Source organism: Lepidochelys kempii, chromosome 1, assembly GCF_965140285.1.
Source record: "Lepidochelys kempii isolate rLepKem1 chromosome 1, rLepKem1.hap1, whole genome shotgun sequence".
NCBI lineage: Eukaryota > Metazoa > Chordata > Testudines > Cheloniidae > Lepidochelys > Lepidochelys kempii.
This window is the reverse complement of record NC_136380.1, coordinates 23,111,522-23,124,161: the sequence shown is the minus strand read 5'-3', so window position 1 is coordinate 23,124,161 and position 12,640 is coordinate 23,111,522. Positions and strand designations below refer to the sequence as shown.

Sequence of the window (12,640 nt, the reverse complement as noted above, 5' to 3'; positions counted from 1 at the left end):
AGCTGCCGAGCAGCCTCTTGTTCATATTCCGACCTATTCATGATGACAACAGCACCTCCTTTGTCAGCCTTTTTGATTATGATGTCAGAGTTGTTTCTGAGGCTGTGGATGGCATTGCGTTCCGCATGGCTGAGGTTATGGGGCAAGTGATGCTGCTTTTCCACAATTTCAGCCCGTGCACGTCGGCGGAAGCACTCTATGTAGAAGTCCAATTTGTTGTTTCGACCTTCAGGAGGAGTCCACCTAGAATCCCTCTTTCTGTAGTGTTGGTAGGGAGACCTCTGTGGATTAGTATGTTGTTCAGAGGTATTTTGGAAATATTCCTTGAGTCAGAGACGTCGAAAATAGGATTCTAGGTCACCACAGAACTGTATCATGTTCGTGGGGGTGGAGGGGCAGAAGGAGAGGCCCCGAGATAGAACAGCTGCTTCTGCTGGGCTGAGAGTATAGTTGGATAGGTTAACAATATTGCTAGGTGGGTTGAGGGAACCATTGCTGTGGCCCCTTGTAGCATGTAGTAGTTTAGAAAGTTTAGTGTCCTTTTTCTTTTGTAGAGAAGCAAAGTGTGCGTTGTAAATGGCTTGTCTAGTTTTAGTAAAATCCAGCCACGAGGAAGTTTGTGTGGAAGGTTGGTTTTTTATGAGAGTATCCATTTTTGAGAGCTCATTCTTAATCTTTCCCTGTTTGCTGTAGAGGATGTTGATCAGGTGATTCCGCAGTTTCTTTGAGAGCGTGTGGCACAAGCTGTCAGCATAGTCTGTGTGGTATGTAGATTGTAATGGATTTTTTACCTTCAGTCCTTTTGGTACGATGTCCATCTGTTTGCATTTGGAAAGGAAGATGATGTCTGTCTGTATCTGTACAAGTTTTTTCATGCAGTTGATAGATTTCCACTTGTCTGTAGTGTAGACATACCCTAGGAAGCATCCCAAAACACTTCACGGTATATTCTGTCTGTACTATTGAGATACAGCAACTTTGTCAGCATGCTTCAAGTATTACTGTGCTCACTTTTCCTCTATTTCTGTAGTTGAAAATGCATGGAAAATATTTAGATAGGTAGAATGTAATTACCTAGGTCGGTATTTGGCGAAGACACTGGGGCTGACTTCCTCACTTGTGCAAAATGGTTCTGCAATAAAAAAGTTGTCATGTCTGCTGTTTTTGTTATATAAATTATGGCACGTCAAGCAGCCTGAGCCCCTAACACTGAAAAGCTCCCAGCTACAGATGGTGTGTAGTTGCAGGTCACAAACATTTAGCTGAAAGTGCCGGCCCAGTACTTAATGCTGCATCTTGCTAGCTAATTCTGTTCCTTAGTTTTGTAGTCTGTCAGGTGACACAGTTTGTCCATTGCCTCCATCTTGGCCTGCATTAGATTGTGGGGAAACTCTTTTGCATTGTGGGCTACCAACACCATTTGTCCATATTGCAAACGGTTCAGTCACATAAAGGACTTCTATAGTTTAGCAAATAGTGGTCAGCAGGACTTGAAAAATGTACTAATCTGTTAGAAGCCTAATTCTAATAACCAGAGATAGTTATCCTTGGCGATTTAGGCAGAAGATTTCTTTTACCCTTCTCATTCAAGACTTCACTTGTGAAGATTTTATAAACTCTAAAAATCTGAAGTGGTACTTACTGCACTCTTCTATTTCCTAATGTATCTGTTTGAAAGTAATCTCTTTCTTTCTTTGGCTTTCAGGTAGACCACATTTGCATTATTGTCATAGTTCAGATTGCAATCTCGGAGTATTAAACTAATACAAGCAGTCATTATTTACCCGATAACTAGGGCTTGGAAACTGCTTGCGTGCATCCATGTGCTCTTTTGACCTCTTTCTGAAGCTATATTTGGTTTCAGGAACCTCAGCTTCTAGGTTTTGGTGGTGAGAACCTCAAATGTAAGCTATCCAATGCTGAGATGTGTCTTTGAGTCTACAGAGAACCTGAAGTAATAGCCTTGAGAGGTATGAACTGCCCGTTAGCTCACTGAGATGATCCCAGATGCCCACTGATCATTTCAATTACAGCTTGTATTACCATGGTAAGTAGGAGCCCTAATTATGGATCAGGACTCCATTGTGCTAGGGTCCAAAAAAAGTCTCTGACCCCAAAAGTCCACTATCTAACGAGTGGATACAGACAGACAAATGGAGGAGTACAAGGAAACATGAGGATAACATTCAGCAGGATAGGCAGTGGTTTCAGTTCATCAGCAGCCTAACTCAGGTATTTTTGTAGGCATCGTAGCAAAAAGGGGGGGCGTAAGGAGGATAAAAAGATATCTTCGCAGATGTTCACAGGGAGCTCCTTCCAGGTGTGGTGACGGTGGCATGGGACAAAGCACAGAGGTGTTAGAAAAATTAACAAGTGGTTGATGGCATGATTGGCACAAAGTTGATATTTTGATAGTGAACGAGAGATGATAGGATAGGCTGTGAAGAGCTTTGAAAGTAAAAATGAGCAGTTAGTTGGTATAGTAGAGAAATTGGGAGCCAATGGATGAAGTCAGAGTGAATATCAACATTATTAACTGTTTGATTCCTTGTTTAATAAAGACAGAGGATAATAGATCTGTAATCATTTTATTGAGTAATGTCTTATTTCGGTGACCGAAGTGGGTGGTATTTGGGAAATGCCAGTTTTCCCGCCCAATCAAGGAATCAAGCCCATAGAACTGTACCTTCAAACCGTCTCTGGAGTACAGAAGGCCTGAGACTTCAGCTGTTTTAAATTTACTGGTTTACTGAGGGCAGGTCTACACTTAAAATGAAGTGAGCTGTAGCTCACGAAAGCTCATGCTCAAATAAATTGGTTAGTCTCTAAGGTGCCACAAGTACTCCTTTTCTTTTTGCAAATACAGACTAACACGGCTGTTACTCTGAAACTTAAAACACTGCATCAGTGCAGCTGCACGGTAGTGCTGTAGCACTTTAATGAAGATGCCTCCCTGAGAGGTGATAACTATGTTGATGGCAGAAGCTCTCCTGCTGACATAAAGCTGTCTACACGGGGGATAGGTCAGTATAACTATGTTGCACAGGGGTGTGGATTTTTCACACTCTTGAGTGAAGTAATTATATTGATGTAAGTCTGTAGTGTAGATCAGACCTTACTTTAAAGTGGCTAACATCAGAGTAGTAAGGGTCTGTTCAAACAGTTGTCGTAGAAGTACACGTTAACAGTTAGGCATGGCCTGCACTTAAAAATTAAACTGACCATACTACATCAATCTGGGCTCTGAAAAATTTAACACCCTGAGCAACATAGTTAAGTTGACTTAACCCTGGATGTAGATTTGGCTAGGTCAATGAAAAAATTCTTCAGTCGACCTAGTCACAGCCTCTCAGCAAGATGGACAAACTACACAGATGGAAAGGCCCCTTCTATCGATGTAGGAAGCATCTACACTACAGTGACACAGCTGCAATGCTGTAGCTGGGTCACTTCAGTGGGTGTAGGGTAGGCGTGCCTTTAAAAGCTATAACTAAAACAAGAGCACTAATTTTTGTGTCCACTGAAACATGCTCTGATTTAATCTAGATGAGGACTTTCAGGTGTAAATAACAGTATGAAACACAAAATATTAGATGGGATGACTGTTTTCCTCCTTCATTCAAAAGAAAAAAGCAAAGTACAAACTGATGGCATCATCTAATGAAAACTTTTTGGATGTACAGCCAACAATTACTGTTTCATATTAAAATGAAAAGTTGCTGTTATGCCTTTCTACACCAATCAGTCTGGTTAGATAATGAGACTAGGCGGGGAAAAAACCCTGAATCTCATTTTGCCTGTTAAATTCTGAAAGACTTTGGGGTGTATTTGTTTTCTATAGGTGCCCCTTAAAATTGATTTCCATCCATGTTTTGAGGCCTTTCCTCTGCATCATTTGGACTGTAGCTCTTGAAATGACATACGGTGGGGAAGAGGATAGTTAATCTGCTCTTTCGCTTGAGAAACATTAGCAGTGTAGGCTCCATACTCCCTTTCTTTACTGCCAACAAGACTGAAATTGTTTCACCTATTTGGGAATTTAATGCAGACAATCCCAAATTGCCAATACCAGAGGTGTTTGACTAAAATTAGATTTATTGAGATCAGAGGGAAAAAATTAGATTTGGAGAAAGCAAATGTGAAGCATAGCATGTCTTGACCTGTAATCTGCTAATCCAGACTTCCTTTGTGTAGTTACAAGAAAATAGGCAGTATTTTTCATTTCTAGACACACATTCTTGCTCAAAAATCATTTTGGCAAGCAGCATGTTACATACATTGATTCAGATTACTGGTGGCTTTTGACACCCTTTTTTTGAAAAATCCACACCCTTGCCCAGAGTTCTTCCAGGGAGGCACATCAACTCATCTAGATATTTGCCTAATTTTACAACTGGCTACATAAAAAGCACTGGCGAAGTAAGTACAAACTAAAATTTCATACAGACAGTAACTTGTTTATACTGCTCTATATACTACACACTGAAATTTAAGTACAATATTTATATTCCAATAGATTTATTTTATAATTATATGGTAAACATGAGAGAGTAAGCAATTTTTCAGTAATAGTGTGCTGTGACACTTTTGTATTTTTGTCTGTTTTTGTAAGCAAGTAGTTTTTAAGTGAGGTGAAACTTGGGGATACGCATGACAAATCAGGGTATGTCTACACTACAAACGTTATAGCGTGGCTGTGCTGCCGCGGCAGCGCTGTGACGTGGGCAGTGTAGACATGCTTTGTTGTCAGGGAAGAGTTCTCCCAGCAATTAAAAAAAAAAAAAAAACCCACCCTGAATGAGTGGTGATAGCTTTATCGCTGGGAGTGTCCTTCAGGATAGGTTGTAGATCCTTGATGATGCCCTGGAGAGGTTTTAGTTGGGGGCTGTAGGTGACGGCTAGCCTACTACTCTAGAAAATTAGGTTGACCCAGCAACATTGCTCAAGGGTGCGAAAAATCCCCTGAGCGGTGTAGTCAAGATGACATAAGGGATGGTCTACGCTGAAAAGTTACATTGATATAGCTGTCTCTCGGGTGTGAAAAATCCACACTTGTGAGAGATGTAACTAAGCCAGCCTAACTCCTGGCGTAGGTAGTGCTAGGTTGATGTATGGATTCCATTAACCTAGCTACTGCTTCTCTGGGAGGTGGAGAATCCCTCTCATCAATGTAGTAGATGTCTATGCTGAAGCACTATAGGAACACACATGTGCTGCTGTAGCATTTTAAGTGTAGACATAGAGTTAGGCTACCTTCCTTGCATGTGAGCTTGAAGAGACAGAGTTCACACTTTGATAGTTCTCTCAGTGTTGCTTGTACTTGATGTATCAAATAAGATTTATTGACTCTGATCTGACTAGTGATCTGTTCACTCTTATTGTAATGTTTGTGACTTCATGCAATTGATTTGTGTGGTGATAGATTTTGGACATTTGTATTTGAATACATCAATCTAAATATTGATTGGGATTGGGGTATATTGATGTTTGAACTGCTCTAATTGAAAGTTAGTTTCCAAAAGGCTTTACCAAAGTTTATGATTTGTTGAAATAAAGTTAATCCCTTGATTTTTGGAAAGTGTTTTGCACAATATTTTGTTGTAGCTATTCATCTGCCTCAGTGTTCCCTCGTTACAGGTTAACATTTTCTGAAAGATCTGGATAAAATATTTTCTGCACATGGAATTCTTTATTTATTCTGGAATAAGTGTCCACACATGGAATTAATCAGGAATAAACCCCATGTATAGACAAGCTGCTAAAACTGCTAAATCTCTTCTAGAGTATCTGGTTCAAATGAGAATAAACCCTGAGAAACAACTGGGACCTGGTTAACTCCATAAAGGGCTTGTGTCAAGGAGAGTGAACAGTCAGCATCCTCTGCCCTGTTTCAAAATGGTCACTGTACACAGTATAGATTGAAAAAACTTCCCCTTTGTTTCTGCCTTAGGACCACTTATCCTCATCATAGATCCTAGGTCCCTCTGACCAGAGGGGCTACTCGGACTTTTCATCTGCCCAAAATGAGCTGCACATACCACAGTGAGCCAAAAGGGATTAACTAACTTCTTCCTGCAAAGTCTGACGCCAACTAAAAGTGGATCAATATTATGAAAGCCCAACAACTGTGTTACAAGCAGTTTGGCCAGCTTTAATCCAATATTTAATTTCACTTGAACTGCTAACATTGAAGTTGCTAAGTGCAGAACTTGTCAGGAAATGCCAAAGTCCCTGGGGGGTTTTCGATTTCCTCTGAAGCATGGGGCATGGGTCACTCGCAGGTTTAAACAAGTGTAAATGGTGGATTCATTGTAACTTGAAGTCCTTAAATCATGATTTGAGGACTTCGGTAACTCAGCCAGACATTATGAACAGGAGTGGGTGGGTCAGGCTCTGTGGCCTGCAATGTGCAGGAGGTAAGACTAGGTGATCATGATTGTCCCTTCTGCCTTAAAGTCTGAGTCTAAGTCAAAACCGCCTATGCAACCTTAACTTTACCTCTGGTAAATATACATAGATAACTGTCTTTAATTACATAATCACAACTTGCATCTTTTTTTCTGGAGGGCCTCTGCTTCATTTAGATGCTTATTGGTTGATGCGCAGTGAATGTTGCAGGGGGATACGCCAGTTCATTTGTGCATTATTTTTGTCCCAGGCCTGTCTTCACTGTTACGTATCTTATTCTGCATCCATTTGCAGTGGAATGTGAAATTTTGCATAAGCACATTTTTATGTCCAATAAAATGTGGCACGACTTTTATAAAACTTTGTTTTTAAAATTAGTGCACATGCATAAAGTCTTTGTTTTGGTGGATTTTTTTAGTTAAAGTTTTAAAGCAAAATAAAAAAACACTTTGTTCTAGTACTTGGCAGAGTCTAAACTCACTTTCATTAGGTCACCTCAAACCATGTGCCTTAAGTTTAGGGACTAGCTCAATGATGAATTTTAGTGTGCTATCGCAAACTGCAGCTGTACTAGCTGTTTTTTTAATAATAAATATCTGCCCTCCAATATTTAAATAGCTGGACTGTGCTCAGATTTAAAACTAATCCTCCTCACACAGGCAGCATGTTGAGTATTAATCCTGAAAGGGAAAAGTTAGAGTTGGTGATAACCAACTGCAGAGGCCTTCTAGACAGGAACCACTGGGGCTACGTTAATTATAGTTGTTGCTGTGTGCTTGGCCTCCAATGATTAAGCACATAGCATCTGCTTTGCCATGTAGTTCTTGATCCACGTCATCTTCCTCTTCAGCTCATTTGAAGTTTATCCATATGTTACTGCAAAAGATGTCTTTCTTGGCTATGTGCATGTTCTGTAGAATTTACTAAAGTTAGAACAGTTTCATAGGAAAAATTACCAAAACTATTAAAAATCACTTGTTACAGTTCCATTTACGTAAAAGTGGAATCAACCGCTTCCTCCTCCTTTGTGTTTTGGACTCAAGGGTTTTTGTGGACAAAATATGTGAACTTAATCCAATATATATCTGGTGTATGTTTTATGGAATGGATACATGGACCCATGTTTGAATCAAGAAATGCACTTTTTTCTTGACAAGAATTATTATTAATCTAACTATCTACTTATTAGAATTCTTTTACCCAAGAGTATGAAGGGTAAAGGCAAATTAAGTGCTTTGTGAAATCCAGCAAGCTTTGTTGTCAGCAGTTCACCTCTTTCTATTCCTGGAATGTTGAAATGAATATGCATTTTTATCAAAAGTTCTTACTGTGTGGTTGTTTTTTGTTTTAAATACGATTACATATATTAGGCAAATTGTATATGTAACATTTTCCTTAGCTGGCTTTTTAGTGTTTTGTAGTTTTTTCTGAGACACAGTTATGCATAATGACAGGTTTCAGAGTAGCAGCCGTGTTAGTCTGTATCCGCAAAAAGAAAGAGTACTTGTGGCACCTTAGAGACTAACAAATTTATTTGAGCATAAGCTTTCGTGAGCTACAGCTCACTTCATCAGATGCATAGTATTTGTAAAGAGTTTAAACACATCAGGGTTTGAACACTTTTGTGATAGGGCTAAGAATTAGGGCTGTCAAATGATTAAAAAAATCATGATTAATTATGAGATTAAAAATTTTGTAATTAATCGCAATTGTAATCGCACTTAATAAAATCTATTTAAATATTTTTGGATATTTTTCTACATTTTCAAATATATTTGTATTCTTTGTTGTAATTGAAATTAGTATATTTGGAACTGTAGAAAAACATCCAAAATATTTATAATTTCAATTGGTATTCCATTATTGTTAAGCAGTGCAATTAAAACTGTGATTAATCACGATTAATCTTTTTCGTTGAGTTAATTTGTTCAGAGTTAATTGCTTGAGTTAACTGCTAATTGACAGCCCTACTAAGAATACTTACCAATATTTTAGGGTGGATGAAGGGCAATGTCAAAGAAAAGTTAGGCATCTGTTTAGTTTAGTAAATTACATTACCTCTTTCATAAAAATATTGAAATATCTGTTTCATTGGGATGCTAACAGTCCCAGAATTGTATCTGAATTGTTTAATTTAGGGCTTATTACTTGTGTAGATCTCTTACAACTTTTGTGCTTTCAACATATAGTTATGATAGGCCAGAGTAAGTAGAGGGAAGAATTTCTGGAAATCACATTGGACTGGCAGCCAAATTTTTATTTACTTTTTATTATTTTTATTAATCTTCCTCTCTTTTTAACATCTGTGAAATTATTAATAGTGACTAGAGCATCTTTCCAGCAGCTGGGGGGTGTGTGTGTGTTTTTTTTTTTTTTTTTTTTTTTTACTATCTGTTTTAGCACATAAGAAATCTTTTGTTTGATCTTCAGTGTCTATAATACTGTGGACAGTAGTTAAATGTAATTTTCAGTCTGAGGAGCATAAGGAAACCCTGTGTTGATATGATGATTTGAAACTTTAAAGCCTGTTTTTGCTGCCTTTATTGAGCTGAGAGAAACTGAAAGTAAATATTTTCTCAAATTATATGCAGAAATTACGTTTTGTGCAAGAGTGGTTCTGGCACATGGGAAAGATGATTCATTTGTTCCTTTTAGAATGGCTTAAAATTGAAAAACGTGTCAATGGTGTACATGGAAAAAGTACTCTTTATTAGGGCTGTCAAGCGAATAAAAAAATTGTGATTAATCCTGCTGTTAATAATAGAATACCATTTATTTAACTGTTTTGGGATGTTTTCTACCTTTTCAAATATATTGATTTCAATTACAACACAGAATACAAAGTGTACAGTGCTCACTTTATATTTATTTTTGATTACAAGTATTTTCACTATAAAAAAACAAAAGAAATAGTATTTTTCAATTCACCTAATACAAGTAGTGCAACCTCTTTATCCTGAAAGTTGAACTTACAAATGTAAAACTATGTACAAAAAAACTGCATTAAAAAATAAAACAATGTAAAATTTTAGCACCTACAAGTCCACTCAGTCCTACTTCTTGTTCAGCCAATCACTCAGACAAACAGATTTGTTTACATTTGCAGGACATAATGCTGCCCAATTCTTATTTACAGTATCACCTGAAAGTGAGAATAGGTGTACTCATGATACTGTTGTAGCTGGCGTTGCAAGATATTTGTGCCAGGTGCACTAAAGATTCATATGATCCCTCATGCTTTAACCACCATTCCAGGGGACATGCATCTATGCTAATGACAGGTTCTGCTTGATAACAGTCCAAAGCAGTGCGGATGGACGCATGTTCATTTTCATCATCTGAGTCAGATGCTACCAGCAGAAGGTTGATTTTCTTTTTTGGTGGCTCGGGTTTTGTAGTTTCGGCATCAGAATGTTGCTCTTTTAAGACTTCTGAAAGCATGCGCCACACCTCGTCCCTCTCAGATTTTGGGAGGCACATCAGATTCTTAAACCTTGGCTCGAGTACTGTAGCTTTCTTTAGAAATCTCACATTGGTACCTTCTTTGCGTTTTGTCAGATCTGCAATGAAAGTGTTCATAAAATGAACAACGTGTGCTGGGTCATCTGAGACTGCTGTACCATGAAATATATGGCAGAATGCAGGTAAAATGCAGAGCAGGGAGGATACAATTCTCCCCCAAGGAATTCAGTCGCAATTTTAATTAATGCATTATTTTTTTAACAAGCGTCATCAGCATGGAAGTAGGACTGAGTGGACTTGTAGGTGCTGAATTTTTACATTTTGTTTTTGAATGCCATTATGTAACAAAAATAAATCTACATTTGTAAATTGTACTTTGACAACAAGGAGATTGCACTATAGTACTTGTATGAGGTGACCTGAAAAATACTATTTCTTTTGGTTATCATTTTACAGCGGAAATATTTATAATAAAAATAATATACACTTTGATATCTAAGTTACAACACAGAATACAATATACCGGTATATGAAAATGTAGAAAAACATCCAAAATATTTAATAAATTTCAATTAGTATTCTATTGTTTAACTGTGCAATTAAAACTGCAATTAATCGCAATTTTTTTAATCACAATTAATTTTTTTGAGTTAATCAAGTGCGTTAACTGCAAATAATCCACAACCCTACTCTTTATTGAGAAATAAAGTAAAGAAGAGCCCTAGGAAGGGGACTACATGACTCAGGGAGCTGAATACAGGATATGAGGACTTTCATATCCAGCTCACTAGTTTGAGTCTGGCCAGCGTCAGTGGTGATAATGTTACCATTGCATGGCTTTTAAGTGGTCCATATGAAATAGGTAGTATCAGTTCAGTTTCTAGCAGACAGGTGTTAATCGTGAAAATTGACATCATAGTTAACTAATGGTATAGCAACAGTATAAGCAAACACCAGGGATTAAATGGGCAAGGAAAGTGACTCTTAATTGCAGAAAATCCTTTTTAGAATACATTTGAGAAGCTTATTTTTATTCATACTGTCTATTCTGTGGATGAATGAAATATTTTAAAAGCTCTCAAACTGCAGCTCTTTGAGATTTTCCTGGTGGGCCACAGAATGAAAACCTTTGAGAGCTAAATCAGAGGTATTCTGGAAAAGGCTGCATAATTTCTAGATTGCTCCATTGAATGAAAAACTGAAATATATGTGTACCATCGTGATAACTAAGCTTCACGAATACTAAATATACAAGTAAAATAACAATAATCAATTCTGTTTATTACAGATTTAATCCAGTGCACAAATGAGATGAATGTGAACATCCCCCAGCTGGCAGACAGCTTGTTTGAAAGAACTACCAACAGTAGCTGGGTGGTGGTCTTCAAGTCCCTCATCACAACTCACCATATAATGGTGTATGGAAATGAGGTAATACAATGTCTTGAGTACAAAAATTGTATCTTTGCTGTAAAGATACATCATGGAGATGTCTTTGACTAGGTACTTTTATAAGAAAATCTTCACTATTTCTGCCCTTCTACTTACTAGGTAGTTAGAGAACTGTAAAAGGGGGTTCTTTTTCTATGCCAGTCTTGTTTTTATTATTGTTTAAAAAAAAATTCAGAGAAATAACCCAAGTATGACGTAGGATCATAAGAGCCGAAAATGAAAGAGACTTACTAGGTCACTTAGTCAGGCATCTGACAAAACAGGTGTTTTCTGTATAGTCAGAATGGTTTGTAAATTGTATGTTTTTTCCAGACTTCTTAGTTGGGGACCAACAATCTTTGTATTTATATTTGATTTAAAAATATGAAGACTGTTTACATGTGAGCAGTAGGCACCCATAATTAACGTTAAGTTTGCAATCAATTAAATATGAGCTAACAGCCCAAAATCAGCTGATTTTAAAAAAAAAAGTAGTAAGCTCCATCCTGCTGCATACCCTCAATTCTCCACAAACCCTTTACAAAATAAGTCTTGTGGTGTTTCCATGATACAGCGCTATTTTTTAAGATGCTTAACCCAAATGAACTGTGGCTTGTAGACTTTCTACATTTAAAAAAAAACTTAAAATTTTAGATCTGTTGATCTATAGCACAGTAGACATTTTGAAGCCTTTTTTCTTAATCCACCATTTTTGAATTTTAAAAATTAATTTTGAAAAGTGGCTATTGTATATAATCCATACATGATATATAATATGTATGGTATGGGCAATATTCAGATTCCCCTTCATATTCAGTCAGATTTCTTTTACATTGAAACAATTGAAATGAAATTTCTCATACAGTTCATAGTATATGTTTGTCATAAGGAAAAAATAGAAAAATACCTTCTGACTTTTCATGGGATTCTACAAAGCTATTAGTGCTACTCTTTGGTTCCATTTGTATCTGCACAGGAATGGAAAGACCCTCAGATATTAAGGACATGCTTATTCTACAACTGCTTCAGCACTGCCGCTGAGCCGTTGGAGCGCCGTAGTGTAGAAGCTTTCTGTGTTGACTAAAGGTTTTTCTGTTGATTGTACTTAAGCCATCTCTCTGAGAGGTGGTAAGTAGGTCAGTGGAAAAATTCTTCTGTCAATCTAGCGACATCAATATCAGGGGTTTGACTGACTTAACTACGGTTCTCAGGCTGCAAAATTTTTCAAAGCCTTGAACAGTGTAGACCAAACCTAACTGAGTCAGAATGTGAATTGAAAACTGTTCTGGATCTACTGCAGGGGTGGGCAAACTTTTTGGCTTGAGGGCCACATCTGGTA

General features: G+C 37.5%; 1 protein-coding gene across 22 annotated transcripts in view; it reads left to right on the top strand.

The window, feature by feature from the left end:
• The window catches only part of PICALM (phosphatidylinositol binding clathrin assembly protein), a 119,333-nt gene that overhangs the window by 18,834 nt on the left and 87,859 nt on the right, over positions 1-12,640 (top strand). For all 22 annotated transcript variants that reach the window (XR_012157972.2, XR_013635580.1, XM_073336461.1 and 19 more), the window contains one exon: positions 11,159-11,301. Coding sequence is in view for 20 of the 22 variants with exons in the window: in XM_073336461.1 (XP_073192562.1) it covers positions 11,159-11,301 (143 nt within the window). In the remaining 2 variants the exon portion in view is untranslated. The remainder of the gene's footprint in view (positions 1-11,158; positions 11,302-12,640) is intronic.